Source organism: Carassius auratus, chromosome 8, assembly GCF_003368295.1.
Source record: "Carassius auratus strain Wakin chromosome 8, ASM336829v1, whole genome shotgun sequence".
NCBI lineage: Eukaryota > Metazoa > Chordata > Actinopteri > Cypriniformes > Cyprinidae > Carassius > Carassius auratus.
Genome location: NC_039250.1, coordinates 5527241 through 5550952, shown reverse-complemented (window position 1 = coordinate 5550952; position 23712 = coordinate 5527241). Strand labels below are relative to the sequence as shown.

At 36.5% G+C, this 23712-nt stretch overlaps 1 protein-coding gene across 4 annotated transcripts in view; it reads left to right on the top strand.

The window, feature by feature from the left end:
• The window catches only part of LOC113107066 (FAS-associated factor 1-like), a 66376-nt gene that overhangs the window by 3945 nt on the left and 38719 nt on the right, over window positions 1-23712 (top strand). The window contains exons 3-7 of one of the 4 annotated variants that reach the window (XM_026269233.1): window positions 777-823; window positions 7840-8087; window positions 9053-9144; window positions 9473-9564; window positions 16276-16384. In XM_026269233.1, the coding sequence (XP_026125018.1) occupies window positions 777-823; window positions 7840-8087; window positions 9053-9144; window positions 9473-9564; window positions 16276-16384 (588 nt within the window). Of the gene's footprint in view, window positions 1-776; window positions 824-7827; window positions 8088-9052; window positions 9145-9472; window positions 9565-16275; window positions 16385-23712 lie in introns of all 4 variants that reach the window. The other 3 variants (XM_026269232.1, XM_026269231.1, XM_026269234.1) reach the window with 3 other exon arrangements.

The window sequence follows — 23712 nt, the reverse complement described above, 5'->3', positions numbered from 1 at the left end:
TAAGGTAATCGATGTGAAATTTCAAGTAATAACAGCACTTAAGTCCTGGAGTGTTATTTAATATATGCTATGTCATATTGTAAGTTTTTTATTAATTAACTATTTATTATATACTACTGTTTAAAAGAAAGTACAGTAAAAACAGCAGTATTGTGAATTTAAATGTATTATAATTTTCTAATTTTATATGTAATGTATTATTTATTTATCTATTAATGTAATTCAATCCTGAGATGCAAAGTTAATTTTTTCAGCAGGAATTACTTCAGGCTTTAGTGTCACATGACCCTTCGGAAACCATTTGTTTACAAGAACATTTTGAATGGTAGTGTAAAATAAATAAATCTATGAAAGAAGAATTTTTGACCTCATTAGTCAAGAGTTTTTATGACTTTATTAATTCAAAGACTACATTTGTGCTAGCTGTGTTACATTGCAGGATTATTAACATAAACTGCAAACAGCAGGGTGATTAACACGGCTCCAAATTTGCATACTGTGGAGTATGTTCTGTGTTACTTCTCGGCCATTCATAAACAGTTTTTTTGCATACTATAAAGAAAGGAAGTACACATATCCAGACATGCTGTGTTAAAACATCAAAGAAATTCTGACTAGTTTCATCACCTAAAATGTTTTCTTTTATACATTCACACATACACTTACTAAAAGGTTTCATGTTTGTCACTTTTTATTTTAACTCAACCCAACAGTTATTTCTTGTATTCATCAATAATTTGAATGCTCATTAAAATATATTTCTGTTTTCTTTGTAGGCAGCCATCAATGGAGTGATACCACAAGAAAATGGGATCTTGCCAAGGTATGATGTTGATTTGTTGATTCTTATGAATCTAAAACCATCAACTCAGGCTTTCCTTTAACAAGATTACGGTAGAGATTTCACTCCATTGAAATGCATGTGGAAGTCTTTAGAGTCGAGATTAATTCTGTTAAACTCTAAAGACGGCACATTACCAGAATCAAGACCCGGCTGAGCTTGATGGCCCGAACGAGGTGGTTACTGTTTTCATGCCCCTGTAAAATGAAACTGGCCTCCTCTCAAAAAGGGCATTCGTCTCTAAGCTATAATGAGACCCAGCTGTGGCTGCTGCTGGTTCCCTGAATGTTAAGGAATCGAGGGGGAAATGTCAGAGCAGCGTGTGTTTCGGCTTGTAGGGCCTTTGGTAGAGCTCTTATCATGTCTGCTCATCTGATTAGTCAAATCAGAAGTCTGCTCTTCCATTTTATGTCTGGCTAATCAGAAAACTAACTACTGAACACAAAATCCTGCACTTTAATATTACTCTAGCTTCATTTCATAATTGACAATTATGTGTAAAGGAATCAGTGAAGATCTCTTCCATAGTTAGCCTATGTGGCCACTTCAATGTCTGGTGCTGCCTAGTGTAAGTGGACATTTGGATAAAATAAAGCACAAAATTGAAATCTTGAGGAATTGTTACATGACGGGACAAAGCAATATTGATATGATCCACTTTTATCACTCTAAAGGTACTCATAGTTTCTGGAACGCTATAATTAGATCACTAATAATTACATTATTATAAAGTTTGTATGTGTAGACATATACACACTGAATTATAATCTAATGTAATTTTTTTGGATCGACAGTTATTAGAAATATGACAGAGTTTTAGATTTTAGTGGAAGTTCACTAGACCCGTAAGACATTATTTATGATTTTAAAACGCAAACTTTTCTTGTTTTTGTTCTTATTATTATATATATTTTTTGTATAATTATATTACACTACCGTTCAAGACTTTGGAATTGGGTAGATTTTTTTTTATGATTTCAAAAGAAGTAAATGATGCTGCCAAGGACTGCATTTATTTGATAAATAACCCGTTTTAATATATTTTATTATATAAAATGCCATTATTTATTGCTGAAGTTTCTGTATCCATTACCTGTCACAGTGTCAAGTGATACCTGAGAAAACGGTGTTGAAAACAGTGCTGCTATCATTGACAATATTCAAAAGAACAACATTTATTTGAAATAATTTTTTTGTAACAATGTAAAAGTATCTTTCTTTCTATCTTTCTTTTTTTCTTTCAAAAAAAAAAAAAAACAGACCCCAAACATTTAGTGTATATATAGTGTAGTATTTTTTGTGCATCACTGTAATGTATTTAACATTTATTCTATATTTATTGTACAACACTTTGGTACCATGTCTTAAAACCATACTTTTTGCTACTTTAGGGTTAGGGTAAGGAAAAAAATAAAAAAACACGAGGGGAGGAAAAAGAAAGTGAGAATTAAAGTGTCTAAGTGTGTTGCGGAAATAATTGCGGTGAAATAGCAGTGCAGAAAAGGCTGTCATCTCATTTCCCTCTGGAAGTCTGCTCCCCAGCAATTACCCCCTTCGTGCCATTTCAACACCAGAGTCACAGGAAATCAAACAATCAAGTTTACTGCGGGGGTTTTCATAGCGGTTGGTTGATGACCTTGTTAATGGAGGAGAACAACCAACAAAGTTGGGAGCTTTTTATAGGACTCAGCACGGAAGTAGCCAAATGTGGGTTCTGTGCTGCTGGCCACATTGCAGTGCGATAATACAGTGCCCTAAAAATAATGTTTAATGGGATGTGTTTGTGACCAGCGTTAGGATTATTTAGATGCTCACCACTATTTCATACATTCAAGTTTTTCTTCCCCCACCCACCCCCATCGTTCTTTTCCCACTGTCTTTAGTTTGGTCCGCTTTGGATCGCAGTGATCTCATTCATGGTGTGTGTAGGCTGAATGTAAAGCTTTTCAGCATTCCATCGACCAATTAAATTCTGCCAGTTGCATTGTGGGTAAGAAAAGTAGTTGACAGCTTTCATTGTTGTGCACTCTTCACTGGGTTGTGAAGGTATATAGAGGGGCCAACCACCTTGGCACAGCGTTGGGCACTAAACCGTTGACACCCACAATTGAAAATGCAACAAACAGTTCTTGTTGTTTGTCTGTCTCGCTTGAAGAGTTTGTAAAGTGTTACACTACGCATTTAGCCGTATTGAGATTTCCCTCAGTCTCCTTAGCCTGAAAGAGAGAGAAATTGAACAGAAACGCACACAAACACAACATAAAAAAAAAAAATCTAATCCAATAACAGGAATTGAAACTTAGAGCAACAAAAGGCGTTTGTTAACACTCATTGTGTCCGCCGTCCATTTCTCCTTCCTCAACGGTCAGCGCTCATGAATGCACCAGAGTCTTAAGAACAAATATATTCAGACGGAGCGCGATCTGTGACGGTTTATTTAGAGGGTGTGTGAATGCAAGAGCTTGGACACGAGGACATGTTTTTCTCAAAGGCACATAATTATGAATGGAGCCTGGCATGGCGACTTCCAGCCTGTGCATTCAGTGGGTGGCTGGCACCATACTGCAGGCTGTAGGATGGCACGGTTCACTCAAGTGCCCTCCATTGAGTCACCCGCCGCCAGCTGGATCTCTGCTCGGCGGGACCCGGAGACCTACATGCTGCTGCCAAGCCAAACGTGTGTGCAGACTGCCATCTAGACGCTCACTGTGGAATAACTGTTGACTGAATGCCAGTGTCTGAGAGAGGGGAGAAGAGAAAATATAGACATTAGTGGGTGAAAATGATATACAGATCTCAAGATTGTTTAAAAAATGGGTTGAATATGCCGCAAGCTGTGAACTCTTGCTGCTCCGCTCTAGTAAGATTTGTATTATTAACCACTCTCTCATATTACCATGGAAGAACGAGCATCTAGATGTGTTAATAAGCTTGATGTAGCGTCTCATTGGTGAATTTCTTTTCTAACCGCGTCAACTTCACAAATGTCATCTTGTGTAGGCCGAACTCTGAAATAAGTATAAGGGAAACCTCATCCTTAATGTCTGAGGTTTTACCGGATTTGTATTTTGTCATCATCTTGGCCTTGTCACATGCTCTTTCTTGGTTTTTCAACGAAAGATGCATTTATTTATTTTAAGCCTCACGTTTTATTTTAAAGGGACAGTTCACCCAAAATGAGCATTCTGTCTTCATTTACTCACACTCAAGTTGTTCCAAACCTCTGAGTTTCTTGTGCTTAACAGAAGAAAGAAGGTATTTTGAAGAATGCTGGAAACCAAACACTGTTTGGTTCCCAAAATGAGTGCATGATGTATAGAGTGAATTAATACATTTTTGGGGTGAACTATTCCTTTAAATACTATGTTTCTTTCGTTCTTAAAGTTATAGTAAATCTGGAAATGTGGAATTTTTACAATTGTGAATTCCAGGCATATAAAATTAATAAAAATTAGTCAATTCTTAAAAATCGTAGTCATTCAAATTTCTGTATTGATTCTGTTTTGTTTTCAATGAGAAATGGACCAACGATTTAGTTGTTATTCTGTAATAATGTTTCCCTCATAATTCCCTTAATAATTGATATCATTCTGACCTGTATGAATGATTTGTTCATACTGTCTTGAACACCTGACAGCTTGGGCAGACTGCGTGAATTTAGTTTTTTTTTTTGTTACAAAATGTAATCACCCAGCTCCTTTATAAATTTGGATATATAAATGTCCAAATTTATCCTCATATATACAGCAGTGTCATATAATACATAGCATATCTCAACTGCTAATTATATACATTATACGTATTATAGCACTGCTGTTATCTGCTAATATACAACAAGGCATAAATATATTATAAACATTAACAACCAGCTTTTCTGCTTTGAAACCGCATTTATTGTGTAAATCGCTATACATATAAACTTGACTTTTCTCATTTTGAATCCTCATACAAAGCCGTCATAAGAAGACTTCTTAAATTTGAGAAACAAGTCTGTGATTGTTTTTCATCATGTCTAGTTGTTTTATTATAAATATTGAATTGTGCGACTATTTTGACCTGTAGTTGTCACTGAGGCTGTTTTTCTTTTTTTCTGGACATTTCTTTAATTTATACATTGTTTGGGTTTTCCTTTTCGTGTCTAACGGGTTTCTGAATGCCCTAGGAGCCTAACGTCTTTAACCTTTTGGCATTGTAATAAGGTGGTATAATGTCAGGCATTGTGTGCTGTGCCTGGCCCCCCGCTCCTGCTCTTACGGCGATATGTGCTGACCCTGGAGGAGAAGAGAGGAGCCTTTGTCCCGCCAGCGCTCAGAGAAAAGACATTATTTACTGCCACAGGGGAACACGGAGGCACGGGGGAATTCAGCCATCAGCCACTGAGAGAGAGAGAGTACGACATAGAGAGAGCAAGTGCCAGAAAAAGCCGTTTTGTGTTCTCAGCAGAGAAGAAAAAAAAAGGGGGTGATTTTCTCTGGGTTGGACAATCGAGCGTCTGTTGGGCACTGCCCATATTATTATACCAGTAAAGCCTGTTTACACTGAGTCTGATACTGTTTGGATTTCAGCACTGCCACCATTGTGTATCATGCAGAGTGGTGTAAAGAGGTGCAAGCTTATCTGCTCTCTCTCTTTTCGTCTCTCCTTCACTCTATCTGTTTCTCTCCCTTGCAAGTCTCCCTTTATAAAATCATCAAAAAGTTTACTATTTGAATGTTGGAGTCTTAAGGAAACTTTTGTCTCGTCTCCCGAGGCCATAGATGGGTGCATGACGTGCATGTAAAACGTGCATGACGTCTAAATTAACTTCTATAAATCAAATATAATTTCATTATATGATTATGAACAAAACAGTATCATGTATTTATTCATTGCTTAAAGGGGTTAAATGATTTCAATTGTTTTATTTTATTTTTTTTTCCTTCTCTTTGGAGTATTACAAGCTTGGTGCATAAAGAAGATCTGTAAAGTTTCAAAGACTAAAGTCTCAAATTCAAAGAGATATTCTCTATAAAAGACTTGTCCATGCCCCCCTGAAACGGCTCGTTTAAATACGCCCCCACATCTCTACGTCATTATGTGGGAAGATTTGCAAAACGCTGCCCAAATGTGCACGCAAAGGACTACCTTTTATTCTCGCTGTTGCCGCCAGCGCCATTTCGTGGAGAAGCTGTGTAAAATAAAAAATACATTATAAAATAAATACAGTATAAGTCATTATAATCAGTAATTATGTTCCCACTGGATGCAACAACTGCCTCGTTTGTAATGTTTTTTTTTGTTTTTGTCCTGTCATGCCAGTGTTCTGACATGCCATACATGCCATAAAAGTATATGTTGAGAAGCATAACATTTCCATCAGACACTTGAAACACTTGGCCAGTCACAATGCACAGGATAGCTGGCCAATCAGAGCACACCTTGCTTTTCAGAACAATGAGCCTTGTAAAAATCTATGTGTTTCAGAAGGCGGGGCTTAGAGGAGAAACAACAATGTACAGTATGTCGAAAATAAATAGTTTTTTTTAACCTTAAACTGCATAAACACATTTCATTACACCAAATAAACAAAATAATGTTCTTGTCTAATGTTCTATGAATGTTAGCAACCTCATATGACCCCTTTAATACAAAGAGCAGAAGCGCAATTCACAGAATGCATTTAAAAAGATAAGAGATGTGGTAAAATGGAAAAAGCTGAATATGGGTTCTGGGTGAATGGCTTGGTTTCGGTTTTAATCTAATTAAGATTGTCTCGGCATTGTGCTACTATATTTTTCTAACATGCATAACGCAGCAGCAGCACATCTTGTGGGCTAGACTAAGAAAACATGAAAATGCAACGTCACTTACATCATCACCACATCTCGTTCAATTGCACTGTTTTTGAATTCAAATGCAATTCTTTTTTAATTTTAAATTCAACTAATATTCATTTTTTATTCACAATCTCCTCATCACAGGCAGGCACACATTTCAGAATGTGTTTGTTGGCTGTCTGTGTTATTCATAGCATGTGCCTATATCGTGCGCTATATTGAAAATTTTTTCTATTATTATCGATGAAGGTGTACCGTCGAGAAATACTGATACCGTTTTATCGCCCAGACCTAGATATATGTATATGTGTATGTATATGTATGTATACAGTGGGGAAAATATTTATTTGATTCTCTGCTAACTTTGTAAGTCCACTTACAAAGTTCTGTATTTTTATTGTAGGTTTATTTTATCAAATAGAGACTGAATACCAACCAAAGAATCCAGAAAAAAACCTTATATAAAGGTTAGAAATTGATTTGCATTTCAGTGAGTGAAATAAGTATTTGATCCCCATCAACCAGCAAGAACTCCCACAGATTGGTTATGTGCCCATGTGGAACACAGATTAGTCCTGTCACTTTAAGGAAGTTACTTTGCTGTGTGTAAGACATCTCTCCACACCATCTGTATCTTCCATTTCAACTTCTCCCACCACCATGGGCAAGATCAAAGAGCTGTAAAAGGATATCAGAGACAATATTGTTGATCTGCACAAGGCTGCAATAGGCTACAAGAACATCAGCAAGAAGCTTGGTGAGAAGGAGACAACTTTTGGTGTGAATATTCGGAAATGGAAGAAATACTAAACAACCATCAATCAGCCTAGGTTATGAGCTTTGTGCAAGATCTTCCCTCATGGAGTAAGGATGATCATGAGAAAGGTGAGGGATCAGCCCCGAACCACACAGGAGAAGCTTGTTAATGATCTTAAGGCAGTTGGGACCACAAAAATAAAAAAAACGGGCGCTGGCTACATGTGATGTAAATATTATTGCAATTTAAAATCAATGTTTTCTGTTTAATGTATTTTAAAATGTAATTTCTTCCTTTGGCAAAGCTGAATTTTCATCATTTATGTATATATAAATTTTTTGTTATGATGGAGAGGTGGTTCTCGTAGACATTTTAACATTTAGCTAATCCTCATTTTTCTCTTTCCTGTGTAGTCATTTCTCTAGTGAAGCATCTCAGACCGGCCCCTTTGGACCCCACAGCCAATCAGAAGCCACAGCACCTGCACCCTCAGCCCCACCTTCTTCAGCATCAGCATCATCATCTTCCTCACCCCCATCCTCATCCAGCCAAGCCTTCTGCCCTGTCCAACCCTCTCGGCACATCGTGGAACGGCAGTCGCGGATGCTCAGCTTCCGTGTGGAGTACAGACAGCGCTCCACAGAAGTGGTGCTGGAGGATGCCAGCACAGTCGGTGAGCGTGCACAGTGTTTTGATACATTAACACAATATACATGATCATTCAGTCTTTTAGTAGTAGGCCCCTCACTGGCCCACATCCAAAAAAAGAGTCTGTATATCAGTGCTGCTCTTACAAAGGTAGCACACATGATTAGCACTGGCCGTTCTCAGAAGTACACGTCATACTGAGCCAGAGCATCTAGCAGCAGGTTTCATGTGCTCTGTTAACCACAATGCTGACAGCTTTCTCCATTTAGATTGGGGATTTGTCAAATAGACAATAATTAGCATGTCATCTGCAATAATTTACCTGTTTTCTCAGAAGTGATTGGAGCATTTTCTTGGTAGATGTAGATAGTGAGCTTTGATTTCTTGGTATGACACAAGCCACTGAACTGAACCACATACTGTTTATGTGACTATTTCTGTGAATGAAAGTTGAATCTTATGTTACAAGCAAAGTCAACAGGAAGATCTGTGAGCTGCAGGGTGTGTGGCACTCGGCAAGCCATACAAATTCAATGAAAAAGGAAGAAAATCGCTGCTGTGCTTTTTTGGTGATGGTCTCATTGTAGACTTATTGGTGTGTTAAACACACAGTGTGTTCTTTTTTTTTTAGGTACTTTAAATGTTTTTTTTAAATAATGGATGATTTTCTGTGTGTGGTGCCACCATGGAGAAATGAGGAAAAATTCCAAACACTAAGAACTGATGTTCTGGTGAATGCTAGTCTGCGTTACAAATATACATTTAATAGTACACATATACTTGCAGGTTTGAGAAGGGACTTTTTTTTTTTTTATGTCAAACAAAAAAAAGAAATTTAGCAGCTTGGCTCTTGAACTGGCTAAAGATAAGTGCTTTACTAAAACGTGACAAAACCATGACAAAACTAGGCTAGATAAATGCTGTCCTCTAGTGGTAACATACTAAACTGTCATAAAAATGTAACCTATTCTTATTTCTTTCTCTCTGCAGGAGATATTAAAACTATTTTAGAGACTGAGCTACAGGTGCCTGTCTCTAAAATGCAGTTAAAAGGCTGGAAGAGTGGAGATGTATCTGACAGTGTAAGAATGACACTATAGAACACATGCTGCTGATATTCAGATCATTGCTGTATTGATTTTTATTTAAATACATAATGTTGCATTAATTAAATTTTTAAATGTAAATCTTATACATAGGTCTAAAATAATTTAAACAAGCCATTTTGAGGGTTGGGGTTGAATCTAAAAATATCTGTTTTATTGTTATTATTTTTATCGGTAAAATTATTATAATTTTTTTTCTTTATTAAATTACTCTTTGTAGTTTTGCTTATATGTTGTACTTAGAAAATGGCAATTTTTTAAGTATTTATGAGCTCTTTTTTTTTTTTTTCTCACTTTCTCTCAGACTGTTCTGCGGAGTTTACATCTGCCCAAAAACAACAGTTTATATGTGCTCACCCCTGATATTGCCCCTTCAGCCAGCACCAGCCAGAGCAGGTATGTTTTTGTAATGCCTGAGCATCCATTTTCTCCATTGACATTTGGCATACTAATACATTGGATTTATTTGACTATTTAACTCAAACTGTGTTGCTAAAAGCTAAAACAATGCTAAAAACAAGTAATATACGTGCACTTCCTGGAGTATACAAAAATGATCAAACAGGCTTGACATGAGCTCTTCTAACTAAAAGGTTGGACATCCATTCCTGCAGTTGCCATTTATATATGAGTGGCCCATCTCTTTATATAAATATATCTCATATTGAAAGACTGAAGTTAGTTTTTTTAGGAACCTCAGAATCTAGGTTCATCCCATCATCTAAAAGCTGAACATATATTTGTGCGAAACTTTAAAAAATATGGGCACCATACATTTGTGTTGTCAGTACTTCAAAATCCTGTTTAAATGAGGTTGATGGCATCAAATTCGCAAGATTTAGACAAGGAAGTCTATAATTTCATAATGTGTTTAATATAATGTGTCATTATACACAGAAACCTGTGAATTGCAGTCAGTAGAGAAAGATGTTTTTTGGCAACAAAATGTTGTAGTTAACACATCTAACCAGCAGGGGATGACTGGACATTGTTAACCAGACAAAACTTGATCCCTTGCGTTTTAGATAATTCCAACACTCACCACTAGGTGGCGTTGCAGGACCACATTTTCGATAGAAATATTTTGATTGTAAGGCATTTTATTCAAATGAAGAGCTTTTTTCTTTTATTTGTGGTTTTATTTATCTAATTTATAATTTGAAACCTTTTAAAAGGTTTGAGATAAGTAAGATTTAAAAAAAGTTTTTTTTTTTTGTGCATCAAGGATGGATTAAATATATAGAAAGTGACAGTCAAGGCAATTATAATGTTTCAAAAGATTTACTTTTCAAATAAATGATCTGTATATGTTAATAATCTTTTTAACTTTGTTCATCAAAAACATTGGTTTCCACAAAATATATTAAGCAGAACAATTTTTTTCAACATGGATAATAAGAAATGTTTCTTGAGCACCAAATCAGTATATTGGTGAAAGATTTCTGAAGGATCGTGTGACTCTCAAAACTGGAGTAAAGGCAGCTGACACATTCTTTTATTTTTTTCAGCTTTTGCAGGAATAAACTACATTTTGAAATATATTAAAATAGTTATTTTAAATAGCAATAATAATATTACTGTTTTACTGTATTTGTGATCAATTAAGAGACTTACTTGAAAGAAAATCTGACTGACCCATAGCTTTTGACAGTTTAGGAATTTAGTAACACGTATGTGAGTTTAGAGATGCTGTGACTCGATATACATAAAAAAATAAAAATATAGTTGATTATCGCCCTATTTCTTTATTTAAATAAGCAAGGCGTTGACATTGTGGTCAGAGCAGTGTGGTTCAAAGTAATAAATGAAAGTTACTTCAATTAGAAAGGGTTGCGTGTGTGTGTTATATTGATGTGCATGTGTTTGTGTGTGTAATTATGTGTTGATTAGCACTGCTGTAAGCCCCGGCGGGAGGTGGTGGCGGCGTTGTCGTCGAACGACTGGGTATAAACTGGCATCTCTGTCAGCTTGTGTGGACACTGTACTCTAGAGTGCGAAAACATTCAGAGAAAAGTACTAAATGGGCTGTAAACTAACATTGTGATAACAGTACCCTCCAAAGCACATCAGCACTTCTTTTTTTCTCTCAGGTTATTTGGCACCTTTTCAGATGCCTGCATTTCATGTGGTCCAGAGGCATTTTGTACGTGCATGTGTGTTTTTTCTTTTAGCTTTCATTTTGGGGATTGCAACAAAAACAGACATTACGGTGACGTACCACATGCTATTGTGGACCACATTGCTGTTCATGGGTTTAACAGATCCGTCGAGATCAAATATATTACTGTGATCCTGACAGCTGCTCTCACTCATTTCGTTTTTCTCTATCGGGCAGGTGACGTGCCACAGATACCTTTTCACCTCTGTCTCTAAATGGCACAATATCTAATATCCAGCACCTACTAGAGCTCATCATCACTGGCAGGCTCTAATTATTTCACATAAACTATTTTAGAGGATTAGGAATAGGGGAGAAAAAGAGAGGGCCGGTGTTAGTGAGGTGTGACCCTGTTGTTGCCCGTGATTGTCCTCTCCTGTTGCAGTGAGAAGAGGGCTTCCAGGAGGGTGAGCAGACTAGCTGTTAACTGCCTTTATAAATAACTGTCACAGAGAGATGGAGAGAGAGTGAAGTGTTCCTCAGCAGACTTCGCTCCTGCTGTACTGCTGTTCTTTGGTTGAACTCTCAGGGGCAGGTCAGATGCCGTTTTCTGCTTAGGCATCTTTACTTACACTTATTTTAAACCTGGCTTGAGCAGAACATCAGTGTTTCTGTGTGATTTAGCAAATTAATAGAAAGAAACTGTGTGAAATGATAACTGGGTCACTTCTGTTATGCAGTACTTTTTTCCTGTCAACGTCAAGCATGTCGTAATTTATTGAATAAAATGTTTAATTCATTTTTTTACACACAAATTAAATTAGCTCGCATTTTGTAATTACCAAATTACAAAGTAGCAAACAAAATGGCAAATATGAAATAAATGTAATTTCACTCTAGTATTAAAAGGCACTTAATTGGTATGATTTTTTTACAGCTTGAATACAGCAAGAGGTTGGTAAGGATTGCCTGGGAGAAAGAAAAATGAAAAAGTATTGATTTATGGGAATCATTTATTATTAATTATTCAATGATTTTTTTAAATTTATTTGCTAGGTGTTTTATTCACAAGTACTGGTAATTATAAAAATAACAATACACAATAAAGTAAAACAAAGTTTTAAGCTCTCAAATGCTAATTTTCCATTGTTTAAATAATCCAACTTGATTAAAGTATTTTTGTTGTGATTATTATGTTACTGAAAGACATATTTACATGTTCATTTAAATGTTGCTTTTATCAGAGAGGGTGCCCTTGGGTTGTTCGATAACAGTATGAACTTAAATATGGCAGTCTTGTATATCCTGTTACAGAAATAATTTCCTAAATTATTATTTATTATACATTTTACGTTTTGCTAAATTTAAATGTTACTGCAAAACATGAATAACCCAGTTGCCATTTACAAAACTGATGCTCTGGTTCTAATAATAATAATAAAAAAAACTAACAAACACATGCCTTGCAGAGTTTGGGGTCCTTAATATATATATATTTTTCATTTATTTATTTATTAATTTTTTTCTTGGAAAAAAAGAGAAATTAATACTTTTGTTCAGCAAAGATGCTTTTATTTGATCAAAAATGATATTACAAATGATTTCGTTTAAATTATCTTCGTTTATATAAAAAAAAAATCACTTTTTCCACAGAAAAGTAGCACAAGTGTTAACATAGATAAAAATGACAAATGTTTCTTTAGCAGCAACTCTGCATATTAGAATGATTTCTGAAGGATCATGTGACACTGAAGACTGCAGTAATGGTTGATTTTATATATATGTATGTATGTATGTATGTATATATATATATATATATATATGTATGTATGTATGTATGTATGTATGTGTGTATATATATATATATATATATATATATATATATATATACATACATACATACATACATACATATAAAATCAACCATTACTGCAGTCTTCAGTGTCACATGATCCTTCAGAAATATATATGTGTATATATATATATATATATATATATATATATATATATATATATATACACACACACTTTTTATTATAATTTTCTTTTTTACAGTATTTTTAATCAAATGCAGCCTTGATGAGCACAAGAAGCTCCTTTAAAAGCATTAAAAAGTTCTCTATCAGCTTGTTTTTAAATTAAAGTGTGTGAGGTCTCTGGATGCAGGCTGTGAACAATGGGACAGTACTCAACAAATAAAAGCCACTGTAGGCAATTACTGCAAAGCATACCTCAGCACACCATATCCAAACATATTAATCAAAGTCGTCTTCACACTGCGCCGCCTGCCTCATTTTCTTCTCTCTGCTTTGAATGCAAATACGCCACAGGCTTTGGAGCTTTCAAGACAGACACTCCATCCAAGGTAGTTACAGAAATCCAGTGACGAGCCAAGCTCATCTCACTCGCTCTCTCTCTCGTGGAGGTATCCAAACCTTTAATCTCCAGCATAAATAATGGAACTTTATGAATAATTTAAAACAAATCATCTATTTCTGTTGCTTCCAGGAGATGTGTATGTTTAAGGTTATTTTAATTTGAACTTCTGCTATTTCAAATACAAATGAGCAAATGAGTCAGTGCGCATTTGGTATTTATCTCATTTTCTGCATCTGATCTCCTGTGAGACTTGGGGGCCCGAGGAATCTGCTGGTTTTGGCAGAAAGGAAAAACTGTTTAAACTACAGCAATTAGTACTTCGACTTGTCAAAGCTAAACAGGCAGTGCAGAGAAAAAAAAAAACATTTTGAGTAAGTGGCGGATGCAAAAATAAAATTTGAAAAGAAAGAAAGGGTATGTTTTAGTTTTTTGGGTCTTGGTACAGGTCACCATAAGTGTGTGCGTCTAAGAAATTAGAGCAAGAGGTTGGTACTGCGGAATGAGAGGAACGAGACGGTAGGACTTTAATAAAGTCTCAGTCTTGCAGGTTTCTGAGACGGCAGACTTATCTCTGAATAAAACCAATTTGCTCTTCATTTACACAGTGGTTTATTTCTTGTCTATAGCAGCCAGTGACATTCTATTTCCAATGCCTCTGATGGTATGGAGAAGCTTTTAGGGCGAGTTTGGGGGGGGGGGGTCAGCTCCAGGTGCTGTTGGGACCACAGAGGGCTGAACCTGGTTAAGCTCATACAGATGAACCTTATGCTGGAGATCTGTTGTGAGAGGAAATTTCACTTAGTTTTAACTCCTTGGAGAGAAAAGTTCTACTTTGCTGCTGACTTTTTAACCCACAGTTTTATAACACCCTCTTAAGTGGGACAAACCTAGAGTTCTGTGTAAATGTATATTATTTTTATAGAACAATGCGTTTCGCTTTTTGAAATGTATATATACATACACAAACACATTGTTCAAAAGTTTGGGGTCAGTAAGATGTTTTTCTTGTTTTGAAAGCAAATTATTTGTATTCGTTTATTCAGTGATGGCACATTAAATTAAATGAAAATGATATTAAAGACATTTATAATGTTCATATTTGTGTTTCCAAGAAATGTTTTAGAACTTTTAACTATATTTAAGGAATGTAAAATTTAAATTTATCACAGTTTTCACAAAAATATTAAACATAATAATAATAATAATAATAATGATAATAATAATAATAATAATAATAATAAACATTTTTTTAAATATATTAAAATAGGAAACTTTTAAACTGTAATATTTCATAATAAATACAGTTTTCAGTGTATTGAAAAAAGTGTTTATGTGTGTTTGTTTATATAAAAAATAAATTTGTGTGTAAAATATATATATTTTTAATATTAATATTTAAAAATGCATATGAAATGTATTGTGTTATAAGAATCTTTTGTTTTCACATTTATTATAATTGTAATTTAAACACTTTAAAAATGTACAATTCTACTTTTGAAGAGGGATACCTTTATAACTATCCAATTCATTTGTGATCTGCAAGTTCACAATTCTGATTCTCGCTCGATTCAGTATCGCTTTAGTTAGAAATAGTACAGTTAAACTAAATAAGCTAATTTACTTAGATAAGCTGCTTTTATATAGCTAGTAGTATATAGCAGATAATAAACACTGGTTAGCACTATATCAAACAATGTTTTGATTTCGAGGGATTTTAAGGATCAATATTAGATTGTTATTAATCTTTAAATCAATATTTTTTACCCATACCTTAGTTTAAGTTATGCGCTTTAGTCAATGCAAATATATTGTATCAGTATGCAGAATGTCTCCAAATCGTTCTTATTTGGTGAGAGTCTTGATACCCCAATTAACCCCCCCTCCCCAAAACTTGTATTTGTGACTCTGTTTTTCCACTCTCCACAGCATCTCATATGCATTCTCCTCTACTAGGCCACCGTTTCAATCTCCATCGCTAGCTACAACAAACATTACATTTACATATTGATTTCACAGTTTTAGTCAATGTAAATAAGCTGCCATTACAGTAAATTTGGTCCTCTGTTAACATAAGCTTGTCCAAAGCTCCTCAGATTAAGGCGCTGGTTGCATAATTAATGTGTGCGTTACATATTAATTCCCAGACTCTCCTCTTCCTGACTGCTTTCATTCGAACCCTGATTAGCCGGCAGGCTCGCCTCTAAGCTGTTGATTCATATTCACACACACAGACGGAGCATTTGCTCAAAGCGCTACTTAACCCCCATCGTTTGTCATCAGATGAGGCCTTCTCTCCTACAGCTCCGCACCACGGCTCCCATGAATCCCAAACCCGCTCTGAGGTCAGTGTGACGGCGGTGCGGACGAGCGGCACAAGCCCTCTTGTCCTTTTGTGTGACGTTTACACCTCTTAGCCCCAATCGATATCTCCAGATGGCCTTGGTGCTGGTGTGCGCCCATGCTGTAGCCCTTTGGCTCTGCCCTGGCCTCCCGCTACCCAAACAGAGCAGTGGGGTAGCACAGGCTTGTCAGAGCTCAGAGACCCTGGGGAGACATAGACGAGCCCTGACTCGTCCAGCGCTGAACTCTAACGCCCCTCTTTCTCTTTTTTTCCCCTTCCCGCCGTTTAGCAGTGCCCAGCAAGGGTTGTCGAATCAGAACTACCTGCTCATCATTAGCCACCGTGAAGCACAGAGAGATTACAGCCTCAACTTCCCCGCCAGCAAAACCATCCAGGAGGTGAGACAACCGCACACCTGTCTGTCACCTAGCCCCTCTGTCTGTCTGTCTGTCTGTCTACACCTGCTGTCTGTCTGTCTCTCCACTGTGTTTCTGGCCGTGTTCTCTCAAACTGCTCTGATTTCTGTGGTGGGGTGTCAATTTAATTATTACATGCTAAAATAATAGTTCTCATTGTGCTGGAAATGATTAAGGCCTTTGTTGAGACAAAGCTAATTAGCTCCCAGTCAAAATTTCCACAATGCCCATGGAACTGCTAACTTCAGGGCTGCCTCAAAATGTCACAACTGTGTGGTTTTTTTGGTGAAGCCAGGTGTACATTTTGTCACGTGAGCAATACATTTCAAATGGGCCCATCATATACAGTTTCCTGGGATTCTTGAGATTCACATTGTTTTGTATTTCGAGGCACATTTCCTGCATTGTAATGTATTCAAAACAAATTTTATTTAGATATTCAAATGTATATTGCATATGTAGTACAACATTCAGATATTAAACCTAATTTCTATTTAGCAGGTGAGTTTAATATTCTAGAAGACTGTTGTCTGTTGTGTGTCTTTCTGTTCATAAAATTTTCTGCAATAACCAGAACTCGGTATTGAGCAGCTTAAACCCCCCTGTGGCTCATCAGCTCCTTTCCCTCTCCCATCAGACCTGTTCTTTTCATCACTTTCCTTTTAACTACACTGTGTTGTATTTAAGGTTGGTTTGTGTGGGACACAAAACCCAAACGCTCCATTCTGTACACACACTGACCCCTCCCTGAGTCCCTCACATTCTCCTCAGCCTGCCCCAGTAACCTACACACAGCTTTCTGGAAATGGCTCCATTAATTATTCACAGCAGGTAGCACACACCACGTCAAGTGTAACAAGCTCCCTGTGGACTGACAGCACCACTTGAACCCCTCCTTCAGTGCTGGGGGAGTCATGTTGGGCCAGTGCAGTGCCGTTTTGAAGAAACAGACATCTGTGATGTTCATTTCTTTCTTTTCTTTTTTTTTATTACTTGTCAACTTGTCTAACTTTTGCAAGTCCGATTCTTACTTTAAATCTCTTTAAACTCTTATTCTTAACGTTGTTTTGTCTTTTTAGTTTTTTGTCCCATTTTAAAATTTAGGAAAATGTTGAAACAAAATCAGTTTAAGAAAGCAACAATGGATAGACTTTATTTTAAGGTGTCCTTGTTACAGTGTAATTATACATTTAAGTACTGGGTAATGTTAATTAACTACAAGTACTTACTGTATGGTTGAGATAAGGATTAGGGGTTGTCTTAGGGTTACTTGCATGTAATTATGCATAATTTATTGTTATTGTAAAAGTAAGTACATGTAACAACTTCTTTTTTTCACTATGGACAAGTCTTCATTATAAAAAAAGTAAAAAAAAAAAAATTAACCTTAAGAAACACTTAAAATGTAAAATTTAGATAATATATTTAAGATTTGTTTTTTCTCTTTTGGAAGTCTGATAAACTAGGTGCACAAAAGGTTCCATTTTGAAATTAAATTTCTTTGTAAATATAAATTGTGAGAAGCACAAGGAATTTCCTAAGAAACTGCTGGGTCAGAACTTTCTTCCCAAAAAGAAAAGTACCATTGAAATTAAAATGATTTCCTTATTTACTCATCATCTTGTTTAATTATGTTTAGTAGTTCATCTGTTTCATACGCTATAGAAGTCTGAATTAGTTCTTTTTTTTTTTTTTTTTTTTTTTTTTTTTTGTGTAGGTGTCATACATTACAGAATAAAAGGGAAGATTGGATATTTCCATCAAGCTCACATCCCATAAATTTCTCAGTAAAATAAACGAAAAAAAAGGTTGAATCAACACCAGAATAAAAAACAAAACAAACAACAAAAAACAAAACAAAAAAACTATTAGGGGTACAGTACAGTCTAGTGGGAACTTTGCATAGTTACAGTTTTGATTTCCCATCAATAATCTATGATTATATGATTACTCAGTTTTCCACAAATTCCTTCCATCTTTTCCACAGCAGAATCCCTTTTTGCTTTGTTAATTTTAAAGAAAAGGTAAGAATTTCCATCTTATATATTTCAATTACAACTGCTTTCCAGTCGTCTATAGTTGGTGATGTAGGATGAAGCCTTTTGCGTTTAAGAGCCTTTTTAGCTGCAACCAGAAGTATTCTCCATAGGTAAATATAATTGGTTTTATGCAAATCAAGATTACCCAAATATAAGACATGAAACTGAAATTGAATTTTGATTGTTAATATAGCCTGATGTCCTGTGTACATCTTTCCAAAATGTGTGAATGACTGGACACGCCCCAAAATATATGGTGATGATTTGCTATTTCTGAATTACAGTGTCTCCAACATCCTGATCCTATTTCACTATAACATTTGTGAGCTGGTGAAATAAAAAATCTAATTACATTTTTCCAGGAAAATAGCCTCCAATGGTGAGAGCCTGTAGTTTTCCATTGGGATTTACAAATGCTTTAACCAAGCCTCTTCCGTTATAGACATGTCTCCTCCTTTCTCCCATTTTCTTTTGACTTAAGAAGTGGATTCTGGTCTGTGGTTTTGTAAACAATAATACATTTAAATTAAATTAACAATTTAGAAACAATCTTATTAGTTGTAATAGCCTTAAATGCAGACAAGAGTATCTTCACAAATTCATTTTGTTCCCAAATCCCCTTTCTTATGCACTGTCATGATTACCCAACTCGAACTGATTCTTAAATTCTTGAAAGGTTAAGAAAATATTATTATTTTTTGTAAAAGAATAATAAGTTGTAACTCCTTTGTTAATCCATTTCTTAAACACTTCATCTAAAGTATTAGGTGTAAACTCTGTGTCATATGCACACCACTTCAGTATTTTCAGAGTTTCTTTCAATTCACATTTTTGATTACTGTGGCCCATATTTCTAGTGTAATAGTAATCCAAGGATGTTCTTTACTTATATGGGCCCTTAATAGGTTGTCATCTGCAATTACTGCTTGAACTGGTACTTCTGAGAAAAGGGAAAGTTCAATTTGTTTCCATCTAGCTTCGTAGCTTGGGTTAAACCAGCAAACTATGGGTCTTAATTGGGCGGCTATATAATAGTCTTTTAGGGAGGGGAGGGCCAAACCTCCCTTCTCTTTAGGTATCTGGAGATGTGTGGAGAGTGTCTGGATTTTCTACCTTCCCACATAAACTTTATAATCCATTTTTCCCAATCTTTAAATTGTTCTTCTGAAATCTTTACTGGGAGTGACTGCAAAAGATATAAAAGCCTCGGGAGCATATTTATTTTGATAATTTAGTTCTTTTGTTTTTAACTGAAGAACTGATTCTCCCCACCTCGGCTTTGTCCACGCAGTCCCAGATTCTCTTTCCCGGGGAAACTGCCGCCTTGATGGCGCTGGTCACCATTACAGTAATCAGACTACTTGACAGGTTTGTAATGGTGCTAATTGAAGAGATTAAAGTGAGATGGGTGAGCACTCTCTTTCCCTCAGCAGATGGTTTTGATGAGCACCTACTGTGAACCTTAAGTGTTTCTGTCGGGATTACAACAACTGGAGAGTAGAGCCCGCAGGGTAGAGAAAAGAGAAGCAGGAAGCGAAGCTGTTGGCTTGGTAGGGGAGCGAGTGACTGGACAAAGCTGAATCAAACGGGCCGCTGTGTCCCCGACTGGCTTGATCCTCAGACATTCTGCTTCTTTCTTCCTAAGATGGAGAACGAGGGGGAGATGGAGTAGATTTGTTTTCTGCGGAGAAACAAATTGCGTGCAATACAAATGTTTTTGTTAGAGAACACCTTATTGGTTGCACGTCTCTCTCTCAGAGTTGGTTTAGTTAGCTGGAGAGTTCATTAGTTACTTTGGCTCCACAGGAAGATTTTCCCTCTTTTCGGATGGGAACATTTTTATCTAACGTGTCCAAGTGCTGGCTTTTGTGCCCGAAAATGCCCGAAAATAAACATGTGAACGAGAAACAAAAGCTCAACGGGACTCACCGCATTTCTTCACAAACATCTCGTTGAGAAAAAGTTACTAACAAGTGAGAAAAGTTTTTGTTTTTAACAGTTGTGGCCCTAAAACTGAAGGCCTGTGTGAAAACGCAACAAAACAGCAACAGAGAGCTCTCACAGTCTCCCCTCTCTCCACTTTTCACCATTCACCCCCTCGCAGCCACATATGGAAGGGCTCCTCTCCAGCCTTTCTTTTTCTGCTCATCTTTTGTCTTTGCTGAAGACCAGCCGATGCTTTTCTGCATGTGCATATCAATAGGAGCAGCAAAAGAGAGAGAGAAGAGAGTCCCTCAGTGCTGTCCCGTTGTTTGTCTTTGCCAAAGGCTCTCGCTCTGCCTCCAGGCTCCCAGGGAACGTACCCTTCCACTATTCGGCCCCGGGCCCTGCTCTCCTCCTCTGATTGGCATTCCCAAACCCGAGTTCGGGGCCATGCTTAAGCCTCAGAGCAAATGTTTGTCAGGAAAGTGGCAGGGAGAATAGGGCCGTCCGATAGGGCTCTGCCGTCCGTGACCAGACAACTCGTCCCAGGGATTTTTGCTGGCCCCACCACATTTCTCTCCGCAGCTGGAGAGATGAACGCAGAGGAAGAAAAGAAGGATGGAGCGTAAAAGAGTGTGAATGAAAGGCATCTGGTGCTGAAGAGCTTGTGACTGTTTAACAGCAACCTTTTCTTCTCTTTGATTTCTCTCCAGCCAAGGATTACCAGTACTTGGCATTTAGAAAGATTGGATCATTAAAGTGTGTGTGTGTGTGTGCACGCATGTTTGTCTGGGAGAGTGTACCGGAGTGTTTATTGGCGTCCAAGTCATTTAATTTTGTATGATTTTTTTTTTTAGCACTTTGACTAATCCTTTTTTATATGAAGATATTAATAATCTTGCTGAATTTACTAAAATGTTCTAGATCGTTTAATTGATAATTATATATATATATTTTCTTTATTAAATGCTACATATAAAAGAGTAGATTAATCTTCAAATCGAACTCTGCAATTTAGGTTCTGTCATTAAGGGGGCAGCAATACACAGATGCATTTCAATTTCTTTGTATCTCATTCTCAAATACTATTCTTTATCTTTGTAAATTTTGTGCAGTCCATCTTCTAAAGCGGGATTTTTTTTTACACCATGGCATTGTTTGTTCTGAGGAAGATATATAATATTTATCTTCTATGACAACCACACGTATATAAATGAAAGAAAACCTTTTTAAATGAAAGGCGCTGTTACATGCAGTCCTTAAGAATATAATCCTGGCAGCTGAAATGTCTTTATCCGTGAGATCTTCCCGCATTTTCTGATATAATGTCAACATTTTCTGCTCTTTTTCTCCCCCTCTTCCTTTTAACAGTGGATGTCTGTTCCCCGGTGCTAAAAACTCTATTGTGACATTTAAAATGAAATGTCAGCGGGACTGGGTTTAATAGGACGGAGTCTTTTCCTTCGTTGTTTAATCAAACCTCATTTTTTCTTATGGGCAGCAGTTTGGGCAAGGCAGAACAAATGTCAGCCGCTACTGAACATCTTCAAACTCTCTTTACTTTCTCTTGGAAATCAGTGGTAAATAAACTTGTTATTCGGTGGATTTGTTTGTTTATCCTTCCCGTGTATATTTTTTTCTCATTTAGTTGGGTAATGTTGGCTTTAATTTGCAGACCCCTGACTGCTAAGAGGAGGAATTCGTAGCTCATGAATAGGTAATGACACTAGTGTTTGTGAATATTGCAGCAGTATGGGGCTTTCTCCTTTTTAGTCATTTATAATTTGCAGTAGTTGCAGAAAAAGCCCCTCACCCAACAAGTCACCTCTGATGAACTTTGATAAATCCTTTTTCAACTGACAGGTTTGCAGTGGGGTTTTATTTGCTATTTTCTTTTCTTATTCTCCAAGAGCGGATTTCGAATTCACCTTCCAATATAGCTAAATCTGTTTTGAAGTCAAATAACAGTGAATAGCTTCTCTTTGGATGTTTGTCAAGATGGGATGAAGTCTGGCTGAAGTACCGAGTGGTATAGGTATATTGACAGTAGGGCAGTGCTCATAAAAAAGACCCAATGAAGTAAAGTGGGGAAATATCAGATTCTCGCAGAGGGCCGATTTGTTATAGCAGCTAAATGCTTCTGTCTGGCCCTTGGTGATGGCGTTACTTTCTACTTTCTCTTGGGCTGTGGTGCCATTTGACCCTAAACGGTTCATTACAGGCAAGAGCCGGTGTTTACGGCAGCCTACCGGTCAGGCCTGGGCGGCCAAATCCCTGTAGCCCTCTGGTCAAACACAGATATTACACTCTGTAATAACATTGGCCAACCCAGCTGACCCTTGCTCGCTTCAATAAGAAAAACGCACAGCCCAGTGTGTGGGCTTGTTGATGTTTGAGAGTGTGTGTGATGGTAGAGTCTCCGACTTAAGCCAACCAAGGTGATGTTGTCAATATCTGAATTTGTTTCCCTTTATTTAGTCTATGCCTTACCAAAATGGTAAAGAAGCTATCTTCAGCCATGGTTCTTTATATGTCTATATTACTGAAACATAAAAAAGAAACTTTTCTATCTATATGGAAAGCCTTTAAATCATCCTTATAAAAATCCTCTGTAAATGAATGCAGTGGTCTTAAATTGTTTTGCTTCAGAACACAGATTTTCCATTTTGTAGGTTATAAATAGACTAAGTAGACTGTTTTAGTAAAAACATTTTCTACTTCAAAATGTAATGTTTAATTTAATGGCTATTTATTTATTTTTTTTGTAAGATTTATGAGTGAATCATTTCTACCATTTTTTTTTAGTTTAGCAAAATTGCTCAAGAGTCAACAAATGCTTTTGTAATTAAATCCAGTTATTATTATTATAATGAACTAAAAGCCCAACAATATGCTTAATTATTGATATGACATAGGACAAGTATTAATTACATAAAAGTATCATTTTAATTTCTGAAGTCTTGAAAAAATATAAAAGTAAATCAAATCAGCTGGCATATTTTGGGTTACAACCCCTGTATTATTCTATCCATAAATATTCATATTGTTAGTGGTAATATTTTGTCAACAGAAATGTCATGATTGTATCTGTTAATGAACTCTTAACCCTTAAATCTCTTTCAACCCCGCTTCATGTCCTTTGTTTTCACAAGCATCTTGCAAGCCATCGTTTCTGCCTCCGTGGGCACGAGTCCTCAGTCTGGCAGAGGATACATGTCCACTCAGTGCGCTGGCGGTGGGATTTGGCCATGCGCTATGAGGGCTTTCCGCCACAATGGCTAGTTTTCTCTGCCTCTGTATCTAGCGCCGCAGGGTAGTGCACTCTCTGGGGATAATGCACTAGAATCT